This window comes from Saccopteryx leptura, chromosome 7 (assembly GCF_036850995.1).
Source record: "Saccopteryx leptura isolate mSacLep1 chromosome 7, mSacLep1_pri_phased_curated, whole genome shotgun sequence".
Lineage (NCBI taxonomy): Eukaryota > Metazoa > Chordata > Mammalia > Chiroptera > Emballonuridae > Saccopteryx > Saccopteryx leptura.
This window is the reverse complement of record NC_089509.1, coordinates 102,480,436-102,493,696: the sequence shown is the minus strand read 5'-3', so window position 1 is coordinate 102,493,696 and position 13,261 is coordinate 102,480,436. Positions and strand designations below refer to the sequence as shown.

General features: G+C 57.5%; 1 protein-coding gene across 12 annotated transcripts in view; it reads left to right on the top strand.

Annotated features, from left to right (window-relative positions):
• TNS1 (tensin 1) overlaps nt 1-13,261 on the top strand; it is a 195,904-nt gene that overhangs the window by 170,888 nt on the left and 11,755 nt on the right. For 11 of the 12 annotated variants that reach the window (XM_066346644.1, XM_066346642.1, XM_066346640.1 and 8 more), the window contains 6 exons: nt 2,272-2,470; nt 5,796-7,012; nt 10,215-10,301; nt 11,096-11,227; nt 11,633-11,725; nt 12,444-12,521. In XM_066346644.1, the coding sequence (XP_066202741.1) occupies nt 2,272-2,470; nt 5,796-7,012; nt 10,215-10,301; nt 11,096-11,227; nt 11,633-11,725; nt 12,444-12,521 (1,806 nt within the window). Of the gene's footprint in view, nt 1-2,271; nt 2,471-5,795; nt 7,013-10,214; nt 10,302-11,095; nt 11,228-11,630; nt 11,726-12,443; nt 12,522-13,261 lie in introns of those variants that run through there. The other variant, XR_010746667.1, reaches the window with a different exon arrangement.

Below are 13,261 nucleotides of genomic sequence, written 5' to 3'. Positions count from 1 at the left end.
TCTGGGTGGAGGAGATGGCTTAGATCAGAGATCAGCAGACTTGGTCAAGTCTGGTCCACCACCTATTTTTCTAAGGACAGTTTTCTTGTGACCCTGACGCGTTCATTTGTTTAGGTTCTGTTGCCTCTGGCTGCCTTCGCACCACCAGGGCGGCCCCGTGGAGTGGTGACACGGACTGTCCAGCCCGCCCACAAATATACACTATCAGGTCCTTGACAAGAAAGTGGGCCTGGGTCGGCTCAGAGAGTCTCTGTAGCATCTCCTGGTCCCAGGAGGGCCTTGGGCACAGGCGGCTCAGAACCAACGCCTTGGAAAGGATGTGGTCTGTGGCCTCTGTGAGGTGGGTGGGTGGCCTGGGCTGTGGAAGGGGCCCTTGAGGAGGCCAAGGTGGCAGGTGCTCCCCCATCCTGTACCCCGTACCTGGAAGAAACTGTTCTGAGCTGTCCCTTTGCAGGCCTCCAGCCCTCTCCCCACCCCCTGTCGCTGCTGTTGGTTGGAGGGAACTCTGGAAAGACTGGGACAGACTGCTGGCCTCTGGCTGGGGCTGCACACAGAACGCCCAGATCTCTGTAGAGGGCTGCGTCCGGAAAGCCATCCTCTTCCTGTGTCCACAAGCCTCCTGGCCTGGGTGCAGGATGTCACACCTTGAGGTCACTTCATAAGCCACACTCAAGAGGCTGTGCCCTACCCTGTATTGTCAGGCTCCTTCCGAAGGAAGCTTTCCCTTGGGCCACGGGGAGGGAGCTGTTCTCCGACTCAGCGACCAGCACAGTCCTGGCCGACAAGTCTCTGGGGCCTGGCCCGGTCCGCACAGCACCGGCCCGCACAGCACCGGGTCTGCAGTTTCCCAGGCTGGTCTCAGCAGGTGCCCTAATTAGGGCAGAGTTGGCTCTGTGCTCAGTCATGTCCCTCCTGAGCAAGATGGGACTGGTGTCAGGTTTGGAGATGGCAGGAACGTCATCCATCCCTCATCATGTCCCTGGAGAAGCCCAGGGCACCTTGCTGCTTCTCCCTGTTTAGTTTGGGGCTGGCCTTGCGGGGGGGGCATTGCACAAGTCGTGGCTGGGCCTCCAGTCGTTTCCCTCTCCAGGCCTCAGGCTCCTCGTCTGTGACATGGCCTTTCTGGTGCCTGTCCCCCCACCCCCTCTGCTTAAGGTATTCTGAACACCAGTGGGGATCGTGGTATCAGTCTCGGGAGGAATGCTAAGTGTGCCAGGCAGGGGTGTGTGTCTTGGCACGAAGGGGCTGGGCATGACTCATCAGCACAGGATGGTTGTGAGGCCAGCAAGCCTGCTTCTGGGTCCTGGGTGTGGGGCAAAGCCTGTGTAAACAGCGGTGCCGTCCTGAGACGGGGCAAGGCCGGCCGGAGCTCTAGATCCACAGAGCCTCGGCTCCGGCAGAGCTCTAGATCCATAGAGCCTCGGCTCCGGCTCCGGCAGAGCTCTAGATCCACAGAGCCTCGGCTCCGGCAGAGCTCTAGATCCACAGAGCCTCGGCTCCGGCTCTGGCAGAGCTCTAGATCCACAGAGCCTCGGCTCCGGCTCCGGCAGAGCTCTAGATCCACAGAGCCTCGGCTCTGGCTCTGGCAGAGCTCTAGATCCACAGAGCCTCGGCTCTGGCTCCGGCTCCAGCCGGAGCTCTAGATCCACAGAGCCTCGGCTCTGGCTCCGGCAGAGCTCTAGATCCACAGAGCCTCGGCTCGGGCTCCAGCAGAGCTCTAGATCCACAGAGCCTCGGCTCCGGCTCCGGCAGAGCTCTAGATCCACAGAGCCTCGGCTCCGGCTCCGGCAGAGCTCTAGATCCACAGAGCCTCGGCTCCGGCTCCGGCTCCGGCAGAGCTCTAGATCCACAGAGCCTCGGCTCCGCTCCGGCAGAGCCTGGGGTACTTGGAAGGACCTGGGGGGGGGCTGGGAGGCGGGGCCTTCAAGGGAAAGAAGCAGCTGAAGGGGGTGCCAGCTGTGGACGGGCATCCTAGCTGCGGGAGGGAAGGTTCTGTGATGGCCGCATTCAGAGGCAGAGCTGGGGTCCGTTTCCGGAGAGCTCCTCGCGAGGCCGTGAGAAGGTTCTGTGGGGCTCCTGCAGCGTCTCTAAGTCACTGGGGTGGCATGGGAGGGCAGGAGCCCCCGAGCTGCCCTTTCTGTGCTTGGCCCTCCTTTTGGGGCTGTTCTCACAGGCTGGACACCGGAGAAGTGGGTTCCCTGGCAGGTTGAACGGGGTCCACATTGCACCCTGGTGACCCTTGCTCAGTCTCTGTCTCCTTGCCCCTTCCAGAGCCCCGGAGCTATGTCGAGTCGGTGGTGCGGACAGCGGTGGCCGGGCCCCGAGCTCAGGACCCCGAGCCTAAGAGCTTTAGCGCCCCAGCTGCCCAGGCCTATGGCCACGACACACCCCTGAGGAATGGGACCTTGGGCGGCTCCTTTGTGTCTCCCAGCCCCCTCTCCACCAGCAGCCCCATCCTCAGCGCTGACAGGTAAGTGGAGGGTGAGGACCCAGGCCTGGGACAGTATGGCTGAGGCCTGTCGGATCTGCTCAGGGTGCGGACAGGCAGAGATAGCGTTCAGATCGCCGTCCCTGGAAAACCAGCTCATGGGGGCGCCTGGAGAGAGCATCCCCTGAGCGCCCCAACCCGGGGGGAACTAGAATCCCCAGGCTGAATCCAATTCTACCGTACAGATCTGTGCTGGAAAAGTGGAGAGTACAAAGGTAAACCAGGCGTAATCCTGTCCCTAAGGTTAAAACCTAACAGCTGTAATCGCTAGGTAGTGAGTGCTTCCCTATGCGTCAGGCACGTTGCTGAATGCTCCCTATGGTTATTTCATTTAATCCTTGCAGCAATCCTATGAGGTAAGTGCTATTGTTGTTCCCACTTTCCGGAAGAGGAAACTGAGGCACAGAGTGGTGAAGTAGCTTGCTCACAGCCCTGCAGGTAAACAGTAGCAGTAATAGGGTTCAGACTGACGGGGTCTGGTTGGGAGCCCACGCCTCTGCCTCTCTGCCAGATCTGGGCTGTGGTGCCCATCACAGGACGAGTCAGATGTGTCCAGAGCAGACGCATAAGCCAAGTTCTCGGAGCTCAGGGCAAGGGACTGGGATTTCTGGCTGAGGGTGCAGGGAGGACTTCTGGGGGCTGGGGGTGCTTGTAGTGAGGCCAGGGGGTGAGCATGGTGTTGAGAGCGGAGGCAGGGAGAGTGCTTTCCAGAGGGATGGCACAGCCAGGACAGAGGATGGGCTGTGAATGTGTCGGGGATGGTGCAGCAGGCCCACAGCCGCAGGTGCAGAGTGTTGCTACGGGGCCTGAGGAGGGACATCTTGGTGGCTGTGCAGCTGTCAATCTGTTTGGGTCAGATAGAGAGAGAAGCCAGAATCGGGCACAGCAGGGCTTGGAAGGGGAGGCCTCCATGTTTGGGGTGCAGTGAGAGGCTGCTGAGCTGTGTGCGGGGTGGCTTAATGACAGGGGGAGGGGAGACAGCACAGGTGGAGGGAGCTTGAGATCAGCCCAGGCAGGGTATGAGGTGCCAGGCGTGGGGGGAGGAGCTGGCCCCAGCCAGAATGCACCCCCAGGAGGGAAGACTCTGCTGCTGACCACCCCTCCCCATGTCCACTCCCCTCTGTGTCCTGGGATCCCAGGTGGCCGAAAGTGCTCCAGCCACCTCTTCACACTGCCACAGGCCCTGTGTGGGCTGGAAACGCTTCACTGGCTCGTGCACCGTGCTGCCTCCCAGGTCAGGTCGGTGCTGGGTGAGCAGAGGCAGTTAGTTTGGTTCGGATTCTAGGAATTCTGCCTCTTCAAGCTGAGCATGCTCCCCCAGCCCGCCTCGCCCCGACCCAGGCTCCTGATGGGGCAGCCAGCTCCATCCGTTGAGAGATCCGCCTCTGGACAGAAGGTGTGGCCTTCTCTTAAAGGGAAGGGGATCCTCCTGGTCTGCCCAGCCACCCATGCTGGTGTTGAGCCCTGACACGAGGAAGTTTTCCCTGTTTCTTACATTCCTCCGGCTGGCTGTCGTCCTGGCTCTTTCCAGGGCTCAGGAAGCTAGCGTTCTGCCTCTGGGATTAATCACCCAGAACTCTATTTTGGTGTCCCCCACCCACCCCACCCCACCCCACCCCACTCAGCCTGACACGTCCTCCCATTCCTCAGAATACAGGTTATTCCTTCCGGGAAGCGGCTGTTCCGCTCTGGCCCCTTCTGCAGTGTGAGGTAGACTTTCTCCCGCCCTGGCCCCTGACTGCACCCTGCCCTTGGCTCTTGCCTGACCCCCCACCTCATATCACCTGGGGGACCAAAGCTGATCTGACCCGGCTCAAGGAGGGACTGGCCAGCGGCGAGAACCCTTCCTGTCCCCAGCGCCAGGCTTGGGCCATCATTTCATGTGAGGGGTCCCCCCGCCCCCTGGAGCTCCTGGGGCAGAGTGTGCCTGCCACCACCCTGCAGCTGCTGCTTACGCAGGGTCCCTGCCAAACCTCGTCTCTCCTGCCGTGTCACCGAGGGATAGGAGTTTGGGTATGGAAAGAGCCAGGGTTATCTAACCCAGCCCCCTCACTTTTTTCACCTGGGAAAAGAACAGCAGCATCCAGGTGTCCCGGCCCCCGGGCCATTGCCTGTGGGCTGGTTCTTAACTCCAGAGGAGATCCTTTGATCATGGCTACTTCCCTGGTGTAGTCTCCTCTGAACTGAATTTTATCAGTCTTAGAATTGGGTTCAACCTCTGACCTCACGTAATCTAACCTTCTGATGGGGGATAATCCCTTCATATCTTTCAGGTCAAGAGATCAGTCAGCCTCTGCTTAAATGCCCCTTGTGATGAGAGGTTCATTACTGTGCGAGGCAGCTTGCTCCATTAGCGGTCAGACCCAGTGTCTGTAAAGCAGACCTTATGATGAGCTGAAATCTCCTTCTATGATATTTCCTTGTCTTTGCAGCTACCCAGGAATGAAAGCCCAATCGTAACACTCTTAACATTTAAAGATAATGGTGACCCACCTGGGGAAACTGAGTCAAGGTGGGGTACTTTGTAAGAACAGGATCCAGGTGGTTTGACCACCCCTCCGGTGTTCAATTTCTGTGATATTGAAGTTGACAAGAAGACAGTCACCTTCAGTTTCTTTTTTTTTTTTTAATTTTCTTGAATTTATTGGAAGGACGTTGGTTAATAGATTATATAGGTTTCAGGTGTACAATTCTATAATACATCATCTGTACACTGTATTGTGTGTTCACCCCCCCCCCCCATCAAGTCTCCTTTCTTCACCATTTATCCCCCTTTACTCTCTTCTACCTCCTTCACCCCTTTCCCTCTGGTGATCACCATACTTTGTGTCTGTGAGGGTTTCCTTCTTGTTCAGTCCCTTTACCTTTTCCACTCAACCCCCCTCCCCTCTGACAGCTGTCAGTCTGTTCTCTGTATCTGTGAGACATATCGGAACGGACTATTTTGTTAATTTTGTTCAATTGATTCAGTCACCTTCCGTTTCAACGGACGAGAGCTCCTCGCTTTGACTTGTGGTTCAGGAGCCAGAGTAGCCCAGTGGGGGAAGCCTGTGCTCTGGAATCAGGTGCAGCGCTGACTGGACAGCCTGGTCTAGTGTGAGCTGTGTGATCATGAACCTGTTGCCTCGGTTTCCTCTTCTGATGGTTCCACAGGGTGATGTGAAAACCTTGACATTCTCGTGCGTGCAAGTGGAACTCCTGTTGTTGTTATTCGTGGTGGGAGGGAGGTCTGAGTGTTCACTGCAAGTCTGTTCTTCATTAAATAATACCACTTGCTGACATCTCGATCTGTCCTTTCTCTCTCTAGCACTTCAGTGGGGAGTTTCCCGTCAGGAGAGAGCAGTGACCACGGCCCCCGGACACCCACTCAGCCTTTGCTGGATTCTGGCTTCCGCGCCGGCAGCCTGGGCCAGCCCAGCCCTTCAGCTCAGAGAAGCTACCAGAGTTCTTCTCCTCTCCCAGCCGTGAGCAGCAGCTACAGCAGCCCCGACTACTCGCTTCAGCACTTCAGCTCCCCAGAAAGCCAGGCCCGGTCTCAGTTCAATGCGGCCGGTGTCCACACAGTACCTGGGAGCCCTCAGGCACGCCACAGGACAGTGGGCACCAACACTCCCCCGAGCCCCGGCTTCGGCCGCCGAGCCGTCAATCCCAGCATGGCTGCCCCCAGCAGCCCCGGTCTGAGCCACCGCCAGGTGGTGGGCCCACCAGGAACTGGTTTCCATGGTAGCACAGTCTCAAGCCCCCAGAGCAGTGCAGCGACCACTCCAGGAAGCCCCAGCCTGGGCCGGCACCCTGGCGCCCACCAGGCCTCAGGCCTCCATGGCAGTGTGGCCATCACTCCAGGGAGCCCCAGCCGGGGTCAGCACCCCGGGGTCCACCAGGCCTCAGGCCTCCATGGCAGTGTGGCCACCACTCCAGGGAGCCCCAGCCGGGGTCAGCACCCCGGGGTCCACCAGGCCTCAGGCCTCCATGGCAATGTGGCCACCACTCCAGGGAGCCCCAGCCTGGGCCGGCACCCTGGAGCCCACCAGGGCAACTTGGCTTCCAGTCTCCACGGCAATGCAATAGTCAGCCCCGGAAGCCCCAGCATGGGCCGTCACCTCGGAGGGTCTGGATCTGCGGTTCCCGGCAGCCCCAGCTCGGACCGGCACGTGCCCTATGGCGGCTACTCCACCCCCGAGGACCGGAGACCCACGCTGTCCCGACAGAGCAGTGCCTCCGGCTACCAGGCTCCTTCCACGCCCTCCTTCCCTGTGTCACCTGCCTACTACCCTGGCCTGAGCAGCCCCACCACCTCCCCCTCGCCGGACTCGGCAGCCTTCCGGCAAGGGAGTCCAACCCCGGCCTTGCCGGAGAAGTGGAGGATGTCCATGGGAGACCGAGCGGGCAGCCTCCCCAACTATGCCACCGTCAATGGGAAGGTGTCCTCCTCGCCTGTCACCAGCGGCATGTCCAGTCCCAGTGGGAGCAGCACCGTCTCCTTCTCGCACACCCTGCCCGACTTCTCCAAGTACTCCATGCCAGGTGGGCCTCTCCTTCGCCTCTGTGTCCCCTGCGGACACGTTAAATCCGCCAGCTAGGATATCTGTCCTGCTCTCTGTTTCGGCGTCATCACGGCAGACAACCGTGCGTTGGATCACTGACGTATGGGCCTCAGTTGCCTCATCTGTATAATGGGAGTTTCAGGCGTCCTCAGAGCCAATGTGCTATGGTGGTGGTGGTGGCTCTGGGGGCCGGGATGAGGCCGTGGGTGCCGATGCTGACGATGGTGGCTAATACAATAATAACGATAACATTATTGTCACTATTGTCCTGGCTACTACCCCTTGTTGGGCATGTGCTGCCTGCCAGGCTCTTGAGCTCAGTAGGAGCTCACTCATCCTCACAGTCACACGTGGAGAAACAGGCTTTGGGAGGCTCCGTCCTTTGTCCGAGGTCAGAGAGTTAGTAAACGGCAGAGCTGGGCTGCGTGGCAGGCCCACGCGAGCCCACCGCAGTGCTCTGAAACCGTCACTGGGGTGGCTTTCTCACATTCTTCTGCCTTGAGGGTTATGGTGCTTTAGCTTAACCTTGACGATCTGCCTTCCAAACCTGGACCTCCCTACCTTTGGCCAGCCCTGTGTTCCCACCTGGTGATCCCCGCTGTGCACACATAACTAATGTTGGATCTGACAGCCAGATGTGACATGGGACAAGGCCAAGGGCTGGGCATTTCGCCGGAGTCTGGATTCTGTCAGCCTGGCTTCCCTGAGGCCCGTGCAGGTTTGCACACAGAACTCCTCGCTCCCCACCAGCACCTGACCCCTTTGCTTCCGCTAGAAGGCTCATTATCCAAACACCAAGGTCAAGGCCTCGCGGATCGGCGGCTTCTCACCCAGACCTGAAGCCCGCCTGTGAGCAGCGGGGGCCCCGAGGCGTTCCAGGGAGACTGAGAATGTGCTAGGCAGCCCGGCATGGGCCCCTGCTGCCCAGATGCTCAGTGTGTCACCACCATGGCCTGCCCTGAGCCTGCCAAACCAGGACACCTACAGCGACCCTGCACGCCCCTGCTTCCTGCTGCCCACCAGAGACATCTGGTTCCCAGCTCTTCTCCTCGGAGAATGCAACATATCTAGTAGTTGGGACATTTCCTGTTTCCCACCATCTTCCCTGCTTAAAATAGCTATTGGAGTCAACACAGGAAGGCACATGGGGCTGCAGCCGCCTCTGACAGCTCATTAGACAGGCCCAGCATCAGCGGGGGCCCGGGCTCCAGGGCAGAGACAGGCAGCTTGTAACAGTTGCACGGCCTAGCTGCCTGGTCCCGAGGTCCTCCTCAGCGCACAGCTGCCAGGAAGGGGAGCTGACCTAGCCCCTCACTGTCCTCCAGAGACAGATCCCAGAAACAGCGGAGTTCAGGTGACATAGCAGAACGAACTAAGCTCTGGACACACAGCCCAGCCCCTCTCTCGGGCCGGATGCCCTGAGCTTTGCAGCATCTTAGCACCGGCATCCCCGTGTTCCTGCCTCTCTCTCAAGACAGGAGAGGAAGCATGCGCAGTTGGGATATTCCCTTTTTCTTCTTTGCACCCCCCCTCCTTTCATTTTCTTTTGTGCCAAAAGACGAAGGAAGAGGTTGGCGAGCGAGAGGCACGCATCCTAATACCCAGCCAGGAAGATAGGGGGTAACTAGCCCTGATCTGGCTGCTGCGTCTTCCTACCGGGAAGGTTTCACAGGAGCCTTTCTAGTAAGTAAGCTTAGAAAGGCTCAGTGTACTGGCGTGGGCGGGTCACACGCCTTCTCCGAACCTCACTTCCCTCATTGGTGCAGTTAGGCGGTTGGACTAGACGCTCTCTGAGGTCCTTCTAGAGCAGGGGTCCCAAACTCAACTCAGCATGTGGGCCGCAGAGCAAGATCACAGCCGTTTGGCGGGCCGCACTAGGTCTACAAAAGGCAACTGTTACGCAACACTTTTCTCACTGCAGTTGAAAACAAAAAAAAAAAATCAGTACAACAAGCACAATCGTACATGCAGTTTACTCAGTGTCACAAAACGACCAGAAACTGTAGTTCGCATCACAACTGCTGTTAACTAAGCTAATATCTAGCTAGGATGCTAGAGAAATGAAAAATACAAGTAGGCCCCTAGGCTTACTTAATTTTATCCAAAATATTTTGAACTTCGTGGATTAGTCTGCGGGCGCACAAAATTGTTCGGCGGGCCGCATGCGGCCCGTGGGCCGCGAGTTTGAGACCCCTGTTCTAGAGCCTAATGGTCTATGAAATCATCCCTGGTCTGCAGAGGGTCTGGGGTAGGGAGCACCTGCCAGAGAGGCGGGGTACGAGGCACATAGATGGCTTCTAAATTCTAGGCCAGCCCATCCCGTGTGCCCCAGAGCAGGAGTGACTTATTTGCCCTGTGCGGGTCAGAGCTTGGGCTTTCTACGTGGGGAGGGAGAAGGGACTGGCGAGAAGTGGAAGGGAGCGCTCCTCTCCGCCCGGTCCTCAAGGTCATCCCGATGAAGTCGGGAAACTGAGCCAGTGGAGAAGGGGCTAGCGGTGGGGTGTCTTAGCCTATGGGAGAAGCTGCAGGGAGGGTTTGGTCTGAATCTTCTAGAGAAAGGGGGAGGTCGGGTAGGGTGGCGCCTCCGTCGGCTCAGCGAGAAAGCTCTCTGACACACGGCGATGGGTGGTGGACGGAAAGGATGGCGACGTTGCTCACGGTCCCTTTGAGCAAAGAAAGCTCTGATGGCATTTGAGGAGGCTAACTTCCTGTGTGAGTTTCCAAGGACAGCGCAGCAAAGTCCCGCAGACTTGGTGGCTCAGGGCAGCAGAGTGTATTCTTCCACAGTAGTGGAGGCCAGGAGGCCGGAGTCAAGGTGTGGGCAGAACCGGCTCCTTCTGCAGGCTCTGAGGACAAGTGTCGCAGCCTGTCCCCTGGCTTCTTGTCACCACCATGCTTGGTGGCCCCCTGACTGGAGACGCATCTCTCCAGTACCTGCCTCTGCTGACATGGCTCTCTTCCCCGCGTCTCTCTGTCTCTCCTGTCTCTTTTGAGGACACCAGTCAGATTGGGCTGAGGCCCACTCTAATTCTGCCTGACCTCTTCTTAATTTGATTATATCTGCAAAGACCCTATTTCCAAATGTGGTCACACTCACAGGTACTGGGGGTTAGGACCCCCACCTACGCTTTAGGGGAATGCAATTTAACCCATAACACGTTTTCTGTTTCCTCCTCCTTTAGACAACAGCCCCGAGACACGGGCTAAAGTGAAGTTTGTCCAGGACACTTCCAAGTATTGGTACAAGCCCGAGATCTCCAGAGAGCAGGGTGAGTGCTCGGGGGCCCTGGGCTCCATCCCAGGTCCTGCTGCCCCCGGGGCCTGCCCGGGCCGAGAAATTTAAGTAGACTCCTTCGTCTTTGCAGTAGGTGGTGGTCACGGAGAGGGGGACGGAGAGGGGGCTGGGGTCAAGGTCAGACAGAAAGCGAGCACAGCGGTGAAGTGTGGGGGAGCAAGGGCGTGACTGTAGATGCCCCCTTTGGAGGTTGCTTACAATCAGCCAGGTTTCCCAGGCAAAGCAAAGGGCTGGCCAAGGCCATAGGAAGCTGTAGCTCCCCATCTGCCCTGTGCAGGAAAGTTCTGTATGTTTTTTAGAAAAAAGCAAGTTGGGATTGGGGGAGGGGGTGAAGATGAGGCCCACTTCAGGCCCCCAGGGAAAGTCCGTATGGAGATAGGCCAGGGTGTTGGTTGACTTCGGCCCCCGGGTCATATCCGAACTGCTGTCTGTTTTTGTAAATAATAATGATGTCACTGAACACAACCACGTCTGTTCATTTATGGACTCTCAGCGGCCCCTTTTGTGTTGCAAAGGCAGAGTTGAGGAGTTGCAGTAGAGACTACGTGGCCTGCAAAGCCTGAAATACTGTATTTACCTCTGGCTCTTTGCAGAAAAAGTTTGCCAGCTCTAGTGAAGAAGGCCCCTTGAGAGCGTTTGAATTCTCACTTTAACGAATCTCTTCTTACCCAAGAAAGAATGAGGTTCGCAAGGCCGGGTGAGCCTTATGGAAAGCCAGGGCCATCGGTTTCTCATTTCCTCCTCTCTCCTCATCCCCTCCCGATTCAGCCATCGCACTCCTGAAGGACCAGGAGCCAGGGGCCTTCATTATCCGTGACAGTCACTCCTTCCGAGGAGCCTACGGACTGGCCATGAAGGTGTCTTCTCCGCCTCCGACCATCATGCAACAGAATAAAAAAGGTAACCCTGTCTCCTTAGGCTGGGCCCCAGGACTAGGTGACTGGTGCGGTCTCTTCAGACCCTGAGGTGCCAGAAGGACCTGGGACCGGGCAGGTTTCTAATTCTCATGCGAGCTGGCTGCTGGTCCCTGCTAAATCAGACCCTTCAGCAGAGCAGACCGAATCTGGGGCGTGGCGGCCGTTGGGGGCAGACAACAGGGAAGCCAGATTACTGGGACTCTGGTTGCGTTTCCTCGGGGGCCAGGGAAGGACTGGTCGTCCGTCTCTCCATTCCAGGCCTTGCTGTGTTCTCTACGGCCCTCCCTCTCATCAAAGCCCTGCGCTCTGGGGAAGCTACGGAGCCGTGTTGGGGGTTGGTGGGAGGATGCCATGAGAAGTGACCGATCCTCATTTCTTTTCGTCCCAGGGGACATGACCCATGAGCTGGTGAGACATTTCCTGATAGAGACCGGCCCCAGAGGAGTCAAGCTCAAGGGGTGCCCCAATGAGCCAAACTTCGGTGAGATGCCCCCCTACTTCTGTCTCCACAGTCCGCCTGCCGAGTCTCAGGCTTGTCCCAGCTTGCCCTGCCTCGGGCTCTGCCAGGCCCCCTAGTCACAGGCGCAGCGGGGACACGGACAGTCCCCATTCTCTGTACAGCGGCCCCTTCACTCTGCAGATCTCTTTCCATGTTTATTTTACCGCACTGAGACTTGTTATCATGGTCATTTGCATAACAGCTTTAACAGCAGCTTCCTTTATTGACCACCTACTCTGTGAATGTCACTGTCTAGGTCCCTTATATTGTCTTTTGACAATCCTGCATGGTGGGCACCACTGTCCCTTTTTTACATCTGAAAAGATGGAGATTCATAGAAGGCTCACCCAAGAACACAGAGCTAGTAAAGTGACTGGGCTGGGGTTTGATCCCACGATTCTCTTGGGTCTTCTTCTGCACTGTTCTGGGTGGGTCCCCAGCAGCTGGAGAGAGATGTTGGGAGAAACTTTCTCTAAAGGAAAGCTGTTTAGGTGACCTATGACCGCTAGGGTGAGCCTTTGCAATCTTCTCCCTTGGGTACTGCTAGCAAAGAGGCAGTGGATTTTCCGTTTTGCTGGTGGGATGAGGGAGGGCAAAAAGAAGCCGATGTTTGTGGCTAGCAGGGTGGGGAGAGGGGTTTCCTCAGCGCCCTGGCCCACTTCCAGTGGAGCTGCCCCTGACGTCTGCCTCTGCCCTGCAGGCTCCCTCTCTGCCCTGGTCTACCAGCACTCCATCATCCCGCTGGCCCTGCCCTGCAAGCTGGTCATTCCAGACCGAGGTAGGAACCTGACACTCCCTTCTCTCCGGGCGCGCCCTGGAGTTGGCCTCCTTTGTGCCCCAGCCCTGTCGGTGCTCCAGAACTTGGGCCAGGGTTGGACAACATGGGTCCTTTTGCCAATCTGGGGAAACTTGAAACCATTTTCCTTTTTTTTTATTATTAAAAAAAGAGAAGGAAAGATTTATTAATAAGCTTAGGCCCTGGCCAGTTGGCTCAGCGGTAGAGCGCCGGCCTGGGTGTGGCAGTCTTGGGTTTGATTCTCAGTCAGGGCACACAGGAGAGGCGCCCATCTGCTTCTTCCCCCTCCCCCTCTTCTTCCTCTCTGTCTCTCTCTTCCCCTCCCGCAGCCAAGGCTCCATGGGAGCCAAGTTGGCCCAGGCACTGAGGATGGCTCCATGGCCTCCACCTCAGGCGCTAGAATGGCTCCGGCCACAATAAAGCATCGCCCCCTGGTGGGCGTGCTGGGTGGTTCCTGGTCGGACGCGTGCGGGAGTCTGTCAGACTGCCTCCCTGTTTCTAACTTCAGAAAAATAAAATAATAATAATTTAAAAAAAGCTTTACTCCAACAATGTGCATAATTAACTTGCCAGATTGTTCTGGAAAATTCTCTGGAGGCTTAAAGAAATTCAGATTGATTTCTCAGAATAAGCCTCATTCCAGAAGGGGCACTAGAAGTCAGAGACAATCACGGGGTGGACCACGTCCGGAGAATAAGATGGGCGTCAGTGGGCGTCAGTGG